Below are 17,096 nucleotides of genomic sequence, written 5' to 3'. Positions count from 1 at the left end.
CACCTCGGGTTAAAAATGGCTCAGGGTCAGGTTGAGCCCTTAAACTCAAGATAAGGCATCATTCCAGCAGCCAGGCGGGAGCGTCAGGCACCTCTGGTGTCTGACCACCACATCGCCTTCTCTGCACAACCCACAATGAATCTCCCTGTTCTGTCTGCTCCTGGTGACTTCCTGCGCCGGCAGGACACAGGCGGGGGAGGGCAGTGTCACGGCTGGACCCACGCAGGCAGAGGGCAGCGGCTGTGAAAGGCATTCCTGATGTTAAAATGACAGCCTGGCTTGCACCGGGCTGCAAATGGATGGGTACAGCCAGGGACAACGGTGCATCCTTAATTTTTCAAGCCATGTGGAATTACTAACATAAGTGAAAATTAACGTTTGCTAGCGTGTGTGAAAATTACCATTTATTTTGTGCTTTGAGATGCTTCGGTGGCTCCCTGATACCGAACAAACCTTCCCTCCCCAAAGCTTCTATTTGGTATTTAAAAGAACCCGATGCTCCTTTTTTTTTTTTTTTTTAACCAAAATATAAATCATTTTTCTCAAGTCCCTGCGACTGTGAGCTCTGAACAGCCCCACGCACCGTGACTTGCGGAGCGCATTCCCCTCCACGGCATCAGCACTGGGAACAGGGAAACTCCCCGCGGGGAGCAGGAGGTGGGGAAACACCAGCGCAGAGACCCAGAAACCCAGTGCCGGGGGGGGGAACCCCCAAACCCCCATCTTCTGAAATCATGACATCCAGGCTCACACAAAGGGCATTGTCAAGATTTCCTCGCTGCTCTGCCCCAGCAGTGGGGCCAGCCGGGGGAGCGCTGCCCGTTGCTGCCCGTCCCACCCGGCGCAGCCTCACCTGCCACCACCGCACAAGTCCTCCCGGTGCAGCCTCGCCGTCCCCTTCCCAGCACGCCTCCTGGGGGGGTGAACCCCTGCCGCATGGCAGAGCCCACGCCTGCAGCCCAGCGTGGCCATTTTAGCCCGCAGGCTCGCCTCCCCTCCCCGCTGACAGCAGCTCCGCTCGCTGCCCCCCAGCTCTTTGCCCCCCAGCCCCAGGGCCGGTGTCTAAAGTGGCTGGGGACAGATCCTGCCTCGGGACCGGCGTGGTGATGCCCACGCAGTGTGACATGGCACTGCCAAGCATCGCCCCGGCCAGGCTGGCTCAGCCTGGTCCCACCAGGCCATCCCCGAGCTGGTGCTCGCCCCCATGGTTGCCCGGCCACCGCCGGCACCGGGCAGGAGGGAGATGTTGAGTCCGAATTTCCACCCTGGCCTCTGCTGCGCACAGCCCCCAGAGCAGCTCGTGCTTGGCCATTTTCCATCTCTAGCTTCAGCCGAGAGGGAGCTCTTGAAGGCTGAGCCATCCTGGTTTTCCTATTCTTGTGCTTCATAAACAAAAGCAATACAGTCCCCACGCTGCGCGTCAGCCAGAGGGGAAAGGGGCAAACCCCGGTGACCCAGGGCCCTTCTCCGGGCAAAAGCCCGGGCGGGGGCAGGTTGCTCCCTCTGGAAGATCCAGGCCACGGCTCATTTCACGGCTGTTACCGAACGTCACCGTTCCTCGTGTTGTACATCCTGGTCCCATCCCCACTGCAGATGAAGATGGAGCTTCCAGTGGCTTCCCAGGAGACCGGGAGATGTGGCTTTACATTGGCACAACAAGAATTTCTGCCCAGCACAGTCTTTATATCCAACATTAAATCCATGTTTGTTAAAGGTTCCATCAGCTCAGACCCTCCATTCACACCTCTTAATGCATTTTATAATAATACCTAAGTCTTTTTAATTTATTTTCTGTATCTGTAGGACTTTTCTGCCCTGGCTGCTACAGCACTACAGCAATACCTCCTAAAGGTTTAGGTTATTCCTTTTCTCACCCCCAACTAAGCACTTCTGACTGAAGCACGCCTATACTACAGCAGCTGCGTCCACACTCGGGCCGTGGCGATGTATAAACCCCCTGGAAAATGGGAACGTGGCCGTACCGTTCCCAGCACCTCCCTGGGACAGAGAGCCTGTGACACCGGCAGCGACTTGGCCGGGTCGGGATCTGTCGTCCCAACTGGTGCCAGTGCCGTCCCTTGCAAAAGGGTCCTGGTGTTTGACGGAGGGTTTGGCAGTTGGTGATTAAGTTTCCATCTCTCCCCACCCTTAAACCCCACGGGCCTGCTATCAGCAGGGTCAGCCAGGGACGGCACACGGCCCGGCGTGCCGAAGTCACGACTCCTGGGATTCAGGGTGCTTCCTGCCAGGCTGCGCTGCATTGCACAGCGTGTTTTATATGCCTGCTTGTTCGATAAAAATAAATCTTCATGTTTGCAGTTTGCTTTAGACTACATCAAGGTGTCAGCTGAACTGACGGCTCCCTCTGAGAAACGACTTCAGTAGGTGCCGGCAAATTGCTCCCGGGTGAGCCTGGGATCTTGCCCTGCGACGGGAGATACTGGCAGGTCCCAGCCCAGGGAGGGGACACCCCGGCCGCCTTCAGCCCCCGCCAGCACCCGCCCCAAACTTTCATCATTACAGAGACACTCGTTTCTCTCCTGTTTGCACCCAAAGGACCGTCATGCAGTGACACCCCTTCAGTGCCCATGAGACCTCAGGGACGGCTCCTATGAGCAGCTACACCACCAGGACCCTCTCTCCTTCCCGTCCCCCCCAGCTGGCTGCACAGCGCCCGGCCGCAGCCACCACGGCCCCTGTCCCACATCATCCAGCCCCGTCCCCCTCCCCTGTCCCTCCCCGGGAGCGCAGTGAGGGGGGCCCAGGAGCTGAGCCTTCATCTCCTCCATCCAACATCTCGCTCACGCGACCATTCTTCCTGGCCACGCTGACGCTGCCCAGGGCCGGGCTATGCTGCAGAGCTGTGTTTAGGTCAGGTATGGCTGGTGGCAGCCGCCTCCTGAACGCGTGAGCTGCTTTGTTTTGCCTTTAACTGGATTCTCCCCAGCTCAGGGTGCAGGCAGGAGCTTTCCCACACGCAGGGGACCCTCCGGAGCCGCTCGCCGAGGCTCTGGGAGCGCCTGGAGATGGTCTGGGCTGTGCCCGGCACTGTGGAGCCTTTTTCCTCTTCTGGTGCAAATGTAAACAGAGCAGTGTCCTTGCGGTCGTCTCCTCCCGACACAGATCTCACATGAATCTGGGCTGAATCCAAATGATCTTATCTGCGGAGGAGACCGAGGATTTCCTACCGCCAGGCATTTTCGACTGTTTGGACCAGAGGCAGCCCACGGGATGGGGGAGGTGAGGGGGCTCGGGGACGGGGCAGAACCGGGGGAAGCCCCCTCGCCATCCCCCTCGCCCAGCTGCCCCGGCTTGGCAGGGGGGGGCTGCACCCTGGCCTCGCCCTCCCGCAGCCGTTCTCCCAGAGGGACACCAGCCCTATGGAAAATGCAGCAAAAAACCTCGGTGGCAGGCCTCTGCTGCTGGACCAGTCCCATTGCATACAGGTTTAGTTAAAATGGTTTATAGCAGCCAACACATGCACGGCTGAGCTGTACAGCCCCCATCATGCTCAAGGGGATGAGCCTGGAAAAATGCAGCCTGAACAGCGGGCTTCCCCCCCAATGTGACCATGAATGCTTCACCTTGTTGCTGGCTTCTCCAACGGGGGAGAGGTGCTGAGGCCACCACATTCCGCAAAGTCACACAGTCGGCTCCTGACATCGCAGAGCAAAATGAGAGAAGAACGGGAAAAATAAAGGAAAAACCCCACTAAATGCATGCAATGGCTGCCTGGAGGAGCTGCCCCCACCCACGTATGAGCAAAAGCACCGAGTGCCCCAAATGCCTGGGAAATCCTCTGCTTCCCACCACGCACGGCCACTTATACCTTCTGCCCTTCTCCAGGGAGGAGCTCCTCTCGCATTCCCAGTCAGGACTTGGAAGTCTCCCAGTCCCCACAAGGCTGTTTCTTATTCTGATTAAAAGACGTCAGCTGTGTGTCGTGTGTTTATCTAACGTCTTTCTCCTTCACACCATCCTCACCCCAAAGATGCAGCCTCTTCTACAACGCCACGGGGCCCACCCTGCCGGCTGCCCCGTGGCTGTTGCCTGGGGACGGTGTTTCCGTCACCTCCCGTGGAGCGGGGACCGCACCAACGCCTGCCGAAAGCGCACAGGGCCACGGCAATCGCTGGTGACGCAGCTCAGCGAGGGAGGGCCGGCGGCTGGATTCAAACGGCAGTGCTGGTACAGACACCGGTACCACCGCAGCTGGGGAGGGGAGAACCCGAAAGCAGCTTTACAGTACAAATTTGCAGTCCCTCCTCTCAGTACGGCCATGTATAGATGGATGCATCAGACCCTTTCAGACGAGCTAAAATACGAACACAAATTCTCCTTTTAAATCAGCAAATGTTTGTCTGGAATAAATCCAAACCAAGCAGAGGTTAACGCATTCCTGGGAAATACATTAAATGCAGCGCACACCAGTCTCCCTAATGGAGCGTGGTGACGCTCCGTCTTGTCCTGGATCACTTTGATAACCATTGGAAGTCATAGTGGACTTCACATTAATTTTCTCAGTAACAGGCATTTAGGTTTGATGCACTTAATATGGAAAGAGAGCGGTATGAGTAAGTAATTCATACCCTAAGCGCTTAATCTTTCCCAGCCAATTGGCACAAAGCAAGGGGAGGGTGTATCTTTTAAACCAGTAACTACTTATCACACCTTTCCCTGCACAGGAAGCTGCTGGAGTTGTGATAAACATGATCAAACTATTAAACTAAGAAATATCTGGCTATGTGGTTTCCGGGAAATGGTGCCTCAAACAAACCACAGCTACTGCCAGCAGAGACAATATTTTAGGTGCTTCTACGGCTCATGGAGCGGCGGTGGGAGTAGGGAAAGGAAGCTCGGAAAGCACACACTCAGAGGGACATTGTTTCCTTAAAAACGGGCAACACAATACCATCCATTTTTAAAAATGTTAATGAGCTAAGCTCACTGCAAACCTGCAAGCAGTTATTAATTGCCAAGAGTCTCACACACCTACAGACTAGAGAAGGACACTGCTGACCCGGCTCACGACAGCAGCGGCGATGCTCAGGCTTTGGCCAGGAGCCTGCAAGCCCACGTTTAAAAGACACATCCTACGATCTGTGAGAAACCCCGTTGGTTTCATCTACCTTTGTCTGGCTAAAGAAAAAGTTCTCCTTTTGCAGACACTCTGCCCCAGAGCCAGCCCGCCGGCCCAGCCCCGCTCCTGGACTGGCTCCTGCCGCTGTCTGTCGAGCGGCACTTCCCCTTTCATAAATCACATTTTGCATTCTGAGCATGCGTCTCCTCTTCCATGCCATTTTTGTTTTCACATAACCATTAGCTTAATTAATCAAGGGAAATGCATCATTTCTGATCGTCTGCTCTGCCAGCTAAGGCTGGGACGGCAGGGAAACGCTTCCCACCGAACCGTGCCTGGGCACCCCCCCGGCACGGGCTGGGGGTCACCTGCCCCCGACACCTGCTCGCCAGCACCCTCGGCCGCCACTGCCTCTGCCCGTCACTCGCACAGCCCCGGTGACACACAGAGTTGATTAAAACCCTCTTAAGATTCAGCGAACGGGCAAAATGTTGATTTGAATCACAGCTGACCTATTTCCACTTGCTCTCCGTGCACGTACAATCAGATTTTGGGGTCTCCATGCAGGCAGGTGAGAATCACAGGCACTAAACGTATTTGCACGAGTTTCCATTGACTTTGGAACATCAGCTGAAACAAGAGATGAACCGAGCTGTCAGTATTGGCCTCATCCACGCCAAGAAATTTAACCAAATAGCTGGGATGGAGCCATCTTTCTGGTGTAAGCTCCCAGGAGCCGTTCCCACCACCGCACGAGCCCCTGAGTAGCAGACCTGAGCTACACCAGGCCAAACCAACATCTGTGACAACGGTGTCCACAGTCGAGATTGTTCCGCTTGGATACAAGCCTCCAAGGCTGTCCCAGCTGAGAAAATGGCATCCACACACTCAATGGTTGCTTTTCCTCCAATTTAACCCAAGCTGCCTCAGAAAAGCACTCTGGCTCTGGCACGAGAACATCCGTAGGCAACACCTCGGCTGACCCAGCTCATGCAGTGGTTCCCACTGCGAACAAGCCCCGGCAGATGACACCTGGCTGCGGATGCCACATAATCCTCAGGATTTAAAAAGGAGCAGTTGCCAAGCTGACTTCTGAATTTATTTCAATAAAATGAAGCCTGGGAAGACGAGGTGGCCCGGAAGTGGGCAGCACGAGACGGAGGGGTTTATTTTTGCTTTGGGAACAGCACCGCCTGGACAGACACACGCCGTGCCACAGCAGGACCCAGGGGCTGAGCCCGCAGGGTGCCGCCCGTGCCTTGGGCTCTCGCTCGCAGCAGAGGCAACTCACCCACGTCTTCAGGTAGCTCTAGCGTAACTGCAGGGTCCACCTCACCCAAACCAATTAATTCTGCTTCTCACAAGCTTGAGGCTCTTGCCCATACGCATTAATGTGCCACCAACGACAATATTTCAACTAAGATCTCTGAAAGAGAAATCAACTTCAAGCAAAAGCCCAAGAGGAGAAAGGCTGGCAACTGAGCCCGTTTGGCAAGCACAGGATTCAGAGGGCAGTTACTGTACGAGCACTCGCCTCTGCTTGGGGACCTATAGGGAACCCCGGGGGGAGCGGGGACTGAGCGCTGTATCTCGGCCACATGCAGGTGGGCTCCACGGGCATGCTGCTAGGTTGCCACCTTCATGTGAGCCCTTTTGTGAAGAATTAGCCCTGCGCTGTATTTTCAGTGGACTCCAGCAATTATTAATCTCGTTCAGAGATGTCTGTAGGCTTATTTGTGGAATTTGGACCGTCTTCCTTTCTGGAGAAGTTCAACTCCTCATCTCATCGCGACCCTCCCCGGCGCTGGGGATAACGCCGCTGGGGCGGCAGCATCAGGCCGAGAACCAGCAACCACCCATCCGCTGCAGCCACCTTCGCAGCCTGCGCTCGCAGAAGCCTTCCAGGTTTCCCATCGCAGCCCGCACGCAGCCCGTTCTGCTTTGGAGAAGCACAGCCCTGCCTCGGCACTGCGGGGAGAGGGAAACACCGAACCACCGGCTCCTACGGCCCTGCTGCCCGCCTGGGCGGCACCAGGAGAAAACGGGGTGCCCTTCCGCACCGCGGGGAGCACGCTCTCGTCTGCACTTCTGGGGAACAGCCAGCACTATATCCCGCATGTTGCATCTCAGAGACGATTTCAACCTGCAAGCACCTGCTCTGGGGCACCCCAGCCACAGCCTGCCCGCACAGGGACGCTTTCTGTGCCTCCGTATGCAGTAACAAATGCACTCCAAATCCTGGTAGTTTTTGTAAAGGTTTATAGTCCTTTGCAATGATTGCATGATACATTTCTTCCCCCGTGACACAGCCCTCGGACCAGGAAGCGCCGCTGGCAGCTCGCGCTCCACCTCCCAGCAGCTGGGCTTTGCAATCCGATCTACACTAGCTGCAGAACATCAAATGCACTTTCAACATCTCCATTTAATATTTACATTCAAGCAATTAATAATTGGAAGCTTATAGTTTAGACATTTCTAATAGCAGCAATTTCTATAATAGCTTGTTTAGCTTTAGATAACGATTTTTTTTTTTTTTGCACATAGAAACACCACATGTGTACAGTATCAAAAAATATATACCGGGAATGGTCCTGCGGGTCGTAAGGAGGGCAAGGGGACGAGACTAACAAATGCTGAATGGTTAAAAAGGAGAACAGAAAATATTCGTTTGATATAGTTTATAAGGTGATCTAGGGACTCCATAAATCTAGGCTTTATATTTCATTATATAAATACCTACAAATAAATATATTAGCGTGGCCGGAGAGCGACCAGCTTTAAGCTCAAACAATACATTTCAATAACACCACGTACAAACGGGAGCAAGAATCACTCGACAAGTTAGCACTGTTAAAATATAATACTATAACTCTGTGTAACTGGCGGGCCCCGTCCTCGCCTGTCCCGGCGCCCGCAGGTCCTGGGGCAGCCCCGACCGCAGGGCGGGAGCAGCGGCGTGGGACACCCCGCGTGGCAGGGACGGCCGCCATGCCCGGCCCTGTCCCGGCGTCCCCTCGGCGGAGACGGCAGGCTCGGCCACCGCGGCGCGGGCAGGGGGCACGCGGGCTCCGGGGAAGGGGCACCAGTACCTTAGAGGGAGGCTGTGAGGCCGGTGGCCCCGGGACGGGCAGGCAGCTCCCACAGGGAGCAGCCACCGTCCCACCTCACACCGTCACGTACTCCTTGAAGGTCACGGTCAGGCAGTTTGCGGTCACGTCTGTGATAATTATATTCCCAAAGAAGGGCTTGAATTCCTGCAGGGACTCGGCCTCCTCCTCCTCCTCCTCCTCCTCTGCGGCCTCCCGGGGCTGCGGAGGCTCCGTGGCCGGTTTCTCGGCTGGCGCTGGCGGCACCTCCGGCTTCACCTGCGCCAAGGCCAGCTCCCCCTCCGCCCGCGGTTTCACGCAGCGCAAGTCTATGGGCTCGTCCAGGTCCGAATCCAGCAGGATGACCTCCGGCTGGGCGGGCGGCTCCGGCCGCTCCGGGGCCGGGGGGCTGAGGCAGGTGGGGGCACTGATGCTCCGGGAGGTCAGGCGCTTCTTGCCCGGCTCCTGCTCCGTGTGCGGCTCCGACAGGCAACGCTTCCGCGAGCCGGGGCTGGAGAGGTTCAGTCCCATGGAGGAAGGGCTGTGCTCGCAGACGGGACTCAGGGACCAGGGCACGAGGTCCGGCTTGGTGGTGAGCTGCAGGGGCTGCTCCGCCGGAGGAAGGGGCAGCTCCTTGGCCAGAGGAGTCTTTTGGGGACTTTCCTCAAGCTCCGCGGGGGGCTGCCGGCCCTCGCCCTCTGCTTTGCTCAGGGCGTTGCTGCCCACCACCCTCTCCTCCCCCGGCTTCCTCCAAGCCTCCACCTTCTCCTCCCCACCCTTCTTAGGAGTCCTCTCCTCCGCAGCCCGCTTCCGGGGTGGCTCCCCGGACTTGATCTTCACTGCCTGCATCCCGTTCTCCATGTACTTGCTCATGACGATCACAATGCGCCCATTCTTGTTTTTGTTCTTGACGATCTTCATCTTGCCCCCGAGGCCGTTGCTGGTCACCCTGTCCCTGGGGGGAGGCCCGGTACCACTGGACAGGTTCTTCTCAGCGCCGTTCTTGCTCTCTGCAGCGAGGCTCTTGACCGGGCCCAGCAGGTTTTTGGCCGGGCCATGAGCCCACTTGTCCGGGTGGGCAACCAGGGGGCTCTTGTTACTGTCCAAGCAGGCCTGGCTCTGCGGCTCCTTGCTGCTGGGCTGGTAATGGGGCTCGTACATCTTGGGGTCCGGCTGGTAGTGGTGGTGCTTCTTGCTGTTCAGCTGGTAGTAATACTTCCCTTTGCTGTGGGACTGGTGCTTCATGCCGCTCTCCTTGCCGTTGGGCTGGTACTGGTGATGCTTCTTGCTGTTGAGTTCATACTGGTGCTGCTGGCTCTTGCCGGAGGAGCCAAGATCCAGCTTTGGCCTGTTGTCCACGGCAGGGTCCTGCAGCCCCGTGAGGATGTTCGAGCGGCGGGCGAAGGAGGGAAGCTGCAACACAAAGCCAGGGGCTGCGGTCAGCCGGGGCCGGAGAAGGAGGCACCGGTGCTCCAGCAGGTGCCGAAGGCTCTGGTGAACCCCCGCCCCTCCAGCGGCTCTCGTTACGGGATGCCGCATCACCGGGTGCCGCGTCCTCGAGCGGGCGGCCCCAGCCCACTCCAACGTACAGGCTGCGCATTGCTCCAGATTAATGAAGCAATGAAAAGAAGAAAAGCACCCTTCAATCAGCTGTCTGGGAACAGGGGCCAAGCAGGACCGCTGCTGCCGAGCTTGCGAGCAGCCTGCTAATGCCGGCCGGCCGCGGGCGCAGCGGGCCTGCCCTGCAGCCCGGAGGGGAAGGGGGGCTGGGACGGCCCGATGAGCTCAGCGCTGGGGCCTGGGGGTCCCCGGGGCATTGCGAAGCGCCCGGGCTGCGCGCACGGCTCCTCAGCATGATGAAACCTGCTGAAAGCGGCTCCCCGGGGACGGGGCCGCGCTGCAAGCAGGCTGCCCGGGAGGTGCGGGGCTGGGCTCCACCGCGCATTTACCTGCACGACCAGCGGCTTTGGCTTGGGCCCCCGCTTGCGGTATCCCATCAGCTGCTCCTGCCGCTCCCTGCGGGAACACAGAGTCACGGCGAGGCCTGAGCGGCGGCACGCGGACCCCCGGGGTGCAGCCCTCCCCGCGCCCCATGCACGGCAGCTCCTGCGGTGCCACTGACCCTGCGTGGGTGCAGCGAGCGGGCGCGAAGGGCTGGCGGGAGGGGAGCCGGGGCCCCGCAGGTGCGGAGCCGCAGGCCGGGGGTCCCGCAGGAGGCGGTGGGACGGGGGCACGGCCGGCCCGCTGAGGCAGCAGGCGCCTGGCGAGGCGACTTCCCCGCTCCCGCCTCCCCCTGCTGCAGCGAGGGGCTGAAGTTTACAGTTTGCGCCAAAATACTACAGGAAATAAATGCACGGAAAGAAAAAAAAAAAAAAAAGGCAGAAAAAAAAAAAGAAAAAGCCCGTCCAAGCGCAGCAGCAGCAGCGGCAGCAGCAGCGCCGCCTCCTCCCCTCGCAGGCATCGAATCCCCGGGCAGGCAGGAGCGCAAGGCGCGGCGTGGGGGGAGCGCGGCGCGGGGGACCTTGAACCGGAGGCGTCGCCCGGCGGCCCCGCGCCGCGCCCGCCCCGCCGGGGCCGCGCCCCCCAGCCCGGGGCCCGGGCCCGGGCCCGTCCCGCGCCCGCCCCCGCCGCGGCCCCCGGCTCCGTGACGCATCCGCAATTGGCGAAGCGGGCGCGGGGCGCGGGCCCCGCCGCCCCTCCCGGCCCCCCCCGCCGCTCACCTGTTCTGGAAGGCGATGAGCAGCCGGGGGTCCAGGATGTTCTCCTCCGGCTCCCACGTGTTATATCTTGCGAGAGGGGAAGGAGAGCGGCCGTCAGCCGCGGGGCCCCGCCGGGAGGGGGCCGGGGTCCCGGGCAGGGGTGCCCCGCCGGCGGCGGCCGCTGCCGGCCCGGAGCAGCGGGCCCGCCCGGGAGCGGGCGGCGGGGGCTCGGGTCCCGGGGGAGGGGGATGGGCAGCGGGGGGGGGGGGGGGGGGGGCGGGGGCAGGGGGACGGAACTGTTTATTTAGCGCAGTTATTATTCCGGAGGAATTCTAGGCATGTCATGATGAAATTTTCCAAATCCCCTTTCCCGGACCCGGGGAAGCGGCCGCGGCGCGGAGGAGGGACCCGGCCGCCGAGTCCGGAACAGCGGCGCGGACCCCCTCCCCCGCGCCCCCCCCCGCCGGCACTGTCACGCACCCCCCAAACACTCCGCAGCCCGCAGCGGCCGCCCTCGCTCCGCGGCCGGTGCCTCCGCCTCCGCGGGCGGCTCTCGGGGGCCGCCCGCCCGCCCGCCGCGGGCTGCGGGGCGGCGCGGGTTATTTTTGCGGTGATTCCCCCTTCCCCCCCCCGCCCCCCCCCGCTCGGTTCTGCAATATGGAGCCCGGCTCCCGAGGAGGGAAAGGGGGAAGGAGCCATTTTCTGGTGCACATCAGCCGCCGCCTGCCCGCCTCGCTCGGCTCCCGCCGCCGCCGCCGCCGGGCCCCGCGGCCGCTTCTCGCCGCCCGCCCGCCCGCCGCCCTGGCCGGGGCCCTTCCCGCGGCGCCGAGCGCGGCGGAGCCCCGCCGCCGGGCCGGGCCGCCCCTTGCCCCGTCCCCATCCCCGTCCCCATCCCCGCTCGGTACTCACTTGGGCGACCATCCCCTCCATTTCACCAGGTACTCGACTCTGCCCTGCGGAGCGCGGGAGGCAAAGACACGGCGTCAGCTGGACCCGCCGCCCGCCCGGCCTCCCCCCGCCGCCCCCGCCCTCCTCACCTTTCGGATCCGCTTCTTCTCGATGCTCTCCACCGCGAAGACGTGCTCCCCCACCGCCGGCAGCTCCATGCTGCAGCCGGGAGGGGCCGGGCCGGGCCGGGCCGGGCCGGGCGTCCGCGGCCGCCGCTGCAGCCGAGCTGGGCTCCGGCTCCGGCAGCTCCCGCCGCCGACCCGACAGACACTGAGCCCCGGCCGCCGCGGCACCGCAACCCGTGCAAATCCCGGAGCGAGACGTCAGGGAGGCGGCGCCTCCCGGGCCCGGCTGCCCGTCAACGGCGGGGCCGGGGGATTGGCGCAGACCTGCCGGGGAGCGAGGCGGGGAGGGGGCGGGCGGGGGCCGGGCAGGAGCGGCGCGGAGGGGGGAGGCGCGGGGAGCCCGGCCCCCGCCCCACGCGTGACTCAGCACGGCCCCCACGGGCCCCGCGGCCGGCGGGGGGCGGCAGAGCCCGCGGGGCAGGTGCGCGACCCGCGCCGCCCGGAGCGGGGCCGCCGGGGGGGCCGGCCCGGAGGATGCGCGGGAGAGTCCGCGCGGGGCCGGCGGGGTCCCGCGGCGGGGGACGAGCCCCCCCGGGAGGGCTCCGCGCCGCGGGCTGCCCTGGGCCCGGGGGGCGGCGGCGGCCACCCCCCGCACGGCCCGGGCCCGCCGCCTCCTCCCGCGGGGCCCGGCCCGCAGCGGGGGGCGGGTGCGGGGGAGCGGCCCCGGGCCCGGGCCCGGGCCGGCCCGGAGGAGCCCGCGCCCCGCTCTCGGGCCGGGCGCTGCGCTGCTCGGCGGGTCCCTGCGGCCGCAGGGAGCCCGGCCCGGGGGCAGCCAGCGGCGGGGACCCCCCCGCTGCAAGATGGCCGGAGCGCCCGGGGGAGCCGGCCCGGGGCAGGTGGCGGCGAGTTTCCCTCGCCCGGTGCCGGAAGCCGCGAACGGCGGCGGCGTGCGGGGACCGCGGAGAGCCCGGGGCGGGCGGCTCCGCGCCCGCGCTTCTCGCTTGAGCGGATTAAGGGGAGCACGCCGAGGCCCACGCGTGTCCGTGCCGCGGCTTGCTAGCGGAGGAGCCCCAGCCCCTCCCCGCTCTGCTCCGGGAAACGTGGCGGTGCCGGCGCGACACGCGCCCTCTCCCCGGGCAGGTGGAGCGGGGCCGGCCGTGCCCGCGGCCGGGCACCGTCTCGCTGCGGAGCCGCGGCGGCTCCGCGCAGCCCCCGCCGTGGGGGCGGGCAGCTCCGGGCCCTCCCCGCCGCCGCTGCGGGAGCCGCGCCCCGGCCACAGCACCCCGCGGGGCAGGGCGACGGGCGGCGCGGACACGCGTGGGGCTATTCCCGGGCAGGCGCTGCCGGCGGGGGGTGGCGCGGCGTGGAACCCCCAGACCCTCCCGGGGGTCTCGGTCCCTGCAGGTGCCGGGCTGTGGCCCCCCCCCCCCCCGCGAGTCGCCGCCGGGGAAGGGGGACGCGCGGGGCGCCGCGGCGTGGAACCCCGGCCGGGGCCGGGCCGGAGCCACCGCGCCCGGGGCGCAGCGAGGCCGCCGCAGGGCCGGGGGTCCCGGCGCCGCTCCGCAGCCCCCGCCCGGACTCTGCCGGGCCCACGGCCGGGGCGGCCGCTCCCCGCAGGACCGGGACCCCCGTGGCCGGGGCCGCCGCTCCCCGCAGGACCGGGACCCCCGTGGCCGGGGCCGCCCGCGGCGCTCCCGGTAACTTTCGCCGGGGTGCGGGAGCGGCGGGGCTGCGCCCGAGCGGCACCGGGGCGGCCGCTCTGCCGGCGGCCGGTCCCCGAGGATGCTCCCCGCCGCCCCACCCCGCGGCCTCGCCCGATCGCCGTCCCCCGTCCTTCGGGGGCCCTTCCCGGGCCCGGGGGTGCGGGCGCTCCGGGGAGGCACTGCTGAATGTCACCGCGCCAGAGACCATAACAAAGACGCAGCCGCCGCGATCGTAGAGCCGAGCCAATAAAAAGCAAACTGATATTACAATTTTGATTTCCCTGGAGGGCCGAAGGGGCTTAATGTAAGAATTATTATCCATTGTGAACAGCAGCCGAAAGAAAGCACAGACAGGAAGATTTAAATTTTTTTTAACTTAGCGGTTTTCCTAAGAAACATACATTCATTGAAATTTATGCCAGCGGAGTTTGTTAACCCTCCCCTTTGACATTTCAAGCTTCTCCTGTTGCCAGAGGAGACAAGCCGAGCACAAACCACTAATGCTTGCAATAAAACTAAATGCCCAGGGACGAGCGCGATTTGGTGCGATTCCCCTCCGAGCTGGGTAAGCTGCAGAGCGCGTCCAGCCCGCGGAGCCGCGGCGGCTCCAGGCCCAGCCCGGCCAGGAAGGCTCGGCTCTTCCCGGGACACAGCCACGAAGGGGAAATAAGGAGGGCAGGGGCTGGCTGGCTGCATATATGTATTTTTTTTATATCTATATAGATTTTTTTTTAAACGTGTGACCAGACATCCTTGGCACCTCTGTAGAACCTGCCTTGGGAGCAGTACGAGAGGCTATTGATGAAATAGAATATGAGAAGAAAAAAAGGCGAGAGCAATGCTGAAAAGCAATATTAAAAGCATTTTAATCATTGCCTGGCTCGTGGCTCCCGCAGCTCAGCACCAGCTCCCATCCTGTAGGTTTCTGCAGGATGTTCATCTGCTTTCTGTTACCGGGCTGATTGCACATGATTCGCAGTAATGATTGTAATGGTGGCGATTTTCTATCTCTTACCTTGCTCAGATAGCAGCAGTTCGTGAACTGATACATCTTTCCCTTTGTCAATTCGAAAGAGGACACCTTATTTGAAGCACATAAAATATCCTAAATAAGGAAAGCAGGAAACGTTTCCAACCGCTGCCTCTTCTTGACTGGTTGGGGCACATCACAGGGATGAGAAAAGAAAAAGGGTTTCCAACCAAAAGAAACAAGAGCCAACTGCTGCCTTTTAAAGCCAAGACAGCAGTTGTTTAACACCATGCATTTTGTTTATGATTTGCCTGTTTAAGGTGGGTACGAGGTGCAGATACACATTCTGTGGGTGTTCTTCCCCTCTGCCACACACCTGTGCAAAAATCCAGATTCCTCTTTATCTGCAGAGCATCGTCAAGAGGAACACGGCTCCTTGCAGCAGGACTCTGTCCCCGGCAGAGGTGCGAGGAGCGGGCAGACCGAGTGCGGGGGCTCCAGCCACCCCCCGTGTGCCTGTGCGGCGGGCGGCCCGGTGAGGGCCTGATCCTGAGTGGGGGCTGCTGGGGTGCAGCTGTAAGACAAAACTTCCAACAGCCGGAGACAGATGGGCTTCCTGCAGGTGCTAGGAAGCATACCAAGGCAATTTCCCCTCAAATACTTGCTGGCCACGTTCCCTCCTACTACCCAGAGCTGATGTCTGTCCAGGTTTATTCTTTTCATCATTATTTATGAAGTTTTACCCCGGAGACAGAGCCAGCTCTGTGGCAGTGCGTCACTCGGGTTGGGTTCTGCCTCTCCAAAACAAGATGCTCCGCTTCCCCTCGCCTCTTACGCCAGTAGCTCCTGCAGACCTGCTGCATGTTTGCTGTCAAGCAGCACTGATTACACATGCCATCGTTTCTGATGTTGCTCATTAGTCTGTATCATTATTAGCAATTCAAACCAGCAATTCTTTTTCAGCTGTAATCCTCCAATTCCACCACAAAGACTCCAAGGCTGCAGTTTGAGTGCTCAGCTTTTCCTCCCGTCTGCCCCAGCAGGGCCATAGATTCCTCCTGGAGTCCAAGCAGGCCAGGAGCGCGCCAGGCTGAGCACCAAATAATAACAGAAAGTTAATTCATGAATAGTTACAGCATTTCCTTCAAGGCCGCTCTCGCAGGCGGCCAGGCACGGACTTTGCAACTCTCTTGCATGACGGTGTCCTTGGAGGGAGGGGGAGGGCGCTGGCCCCATTCATTCCTACCTGGCCGCCCGCAGCCTTGGCCAGCTGGGCTCATGGATTTGCCCTTCTGCTTTTGTCAGCTCTGGCTTGCGTTTGAAGTTGTGGCCAGTCTGAAAACCGGATTACAATATAGCCCTTGCTGAGGTCAACACCATGCCAGAGAAAGACAAGAAAAGGATGAGTAGGTAGGCTTGCAAAAAAAAAAAACCCAATAAACCACCCCACAAAAAACAAAACCCACCCACCCAATCAATAGGATGCCATGAGGTAAGATGCACACAATGAAACCCTGTTCCAGGTTGCCAAGGCAAATCTGTCAATAGAGTATTGAACAAGCAAATCTGACTTGCAATTATTGTCTCCTTCTAAATACAAGCTGCCCCTTTGCCTCGCAGTTCAAACCCAATGCTGGTGCTGAGAAGCTCAGCGATTGCTGGCCAGGGCTGTTTCAAAACGGTGAGGGAAGAGTGGGCTCTGCTGGAAGCTGGGCTGGAATTCACTCCAATGCGTGCACTGAAAACCCCTGGAGCGTCCCCACCACCTTCGCTCCTGCACTGCAGTGACGCATGCCCTGCCCCCAGTGTAACGGGCTTTCTAGAGCAGCAAAAACCCCTTCACAACAAACTGTTTGCTCTTCAAAGCTTTCAGTAAAGCATACAGGACCACGGAGCACACGAGAGTATTTTCAGACACCACTGGAGGAAGAAAACCAGCGCACAGAGTGCCCAGCATTTTGTAATGCTCAGGAAAGCACCATAAAGAGTCCGAGCTCTCAAGGCTCGGCTGTCAGTGCAGAGCAAGCGTGGTGGCCTTAAAACCAAGCTCAGCAGCAAGGTCTGGAGCTGCCACCACCCACCCAGAGGGAGCAGCAGTGGGAAAATCCAGAGGCAAAACCCCCCTGAACTGGGTCATCACATGGAAATTTAAATGGCTTCACGAGTGCATCGCTGCAGTTGCTGCTGGTGCACACGGGGCCACGTTAGGTGAATTCTCTTTTCTGGTGCTGCTTCCAGCACAGACCGGGAGCGGCTGCGTGCAAAATCCCCAAGAATGAGACATTTGTCAGGAGCACACAGGGCGCTTCCACAGCGGTTTAACAAAGCACAATGGAGCCTGCTTTCATCTGGCCAACGGAGGGGCCGAGAGACCGAGTACGCGTGGCACCGTTAGCCAGAGCAGTCGTTTGGGGGGCATGGCTGCGCTCCCCTCACCCCCGCAGCCCCCCTACGAGGAAGGAGGCAACAGCCCTGCTCTGCAGGGCCGCGGGCAGCGCGAGCAGGGAGGGCAGCACCGAACGGCAGGTTCCCAGGAGACTCCATC

At 61.1% G+C, this 17,096-nt stretch overlaps 1 protein-coding gene across 1 annotated transcript; it reads right to left on the bottom strand.

Annotated features, from left to right (window-relative positions):
- Positions 1-7,324: 7,324 nt before the first annotated feature.
- CBX4 (chromobox 4) lies at positions 7,325-12,123 on the bottom strand. Its single transcript, XM_075518644.1, has 5 exons — positions 11,903-12,123; positions 11,775-11,818; positions 10,887-10,952; positions 10,116-10,182; positions 7,325-9,579 (listed from the first exon to the last, which is right to left on the bottom strand). The coding sequence occupies exons 1-5, from the start codon at positions 11,969-11,971 to the stop codon at positions 8,245-8,247; spliced, it is 1,581 nt and encodes a 526-aa protein (XP_075374759.1). The 5' UTR covers positions 11,972-12,123; the 3' UTR covers positions 7,325-8,244.
- Positions 12,124-17,096: the final 4,973 nt, after the last annotated feature.

The sequence above is a fragment of the Mycteria americana genome, chromosome 16 (genome assembly GCF_035582795.1).
Source record: "Mycteria americana isolate JAX WOST 10 ecotype Jacksonville Zoo and Gardens chromosome 16, USCA_MyAme_1.0, whole genome shotgun sequence".
Taxonomy (NCBI): Eukaryota; Metazoa; Chordata; class Aves; order Ciconiiformes; family Ciconiidae; genus Mycteria; species Mycteria americana.
This window is presented reverse-complemented; position numbering and strand designations above follow the sequence as displayed.

Coding starts and splice junctions, on each gene's coding strand:
- CBX4 (XM_075518644.1), bottom strand. CDS start 11,971: ATGGAGCTGCCGGCGGTGGGGGAGCACGTCTTCGCGGTGGAGAGCATC. Junction 10,953..11,774: donor TGGAGGGGATGGTCGCCCAA/GTGAGTACCGAG, acceptor CCCTCTCGCAAG/ATATAACACGTGGGAGCCGG. Junction 9,580..10,115: donor CAAAGCCGCTGGTCGTGCAG/GTAAATGCGCGG, acceptor TTTGTGTTGCAG/CTTCCCTCCTTCGCCCGCCG.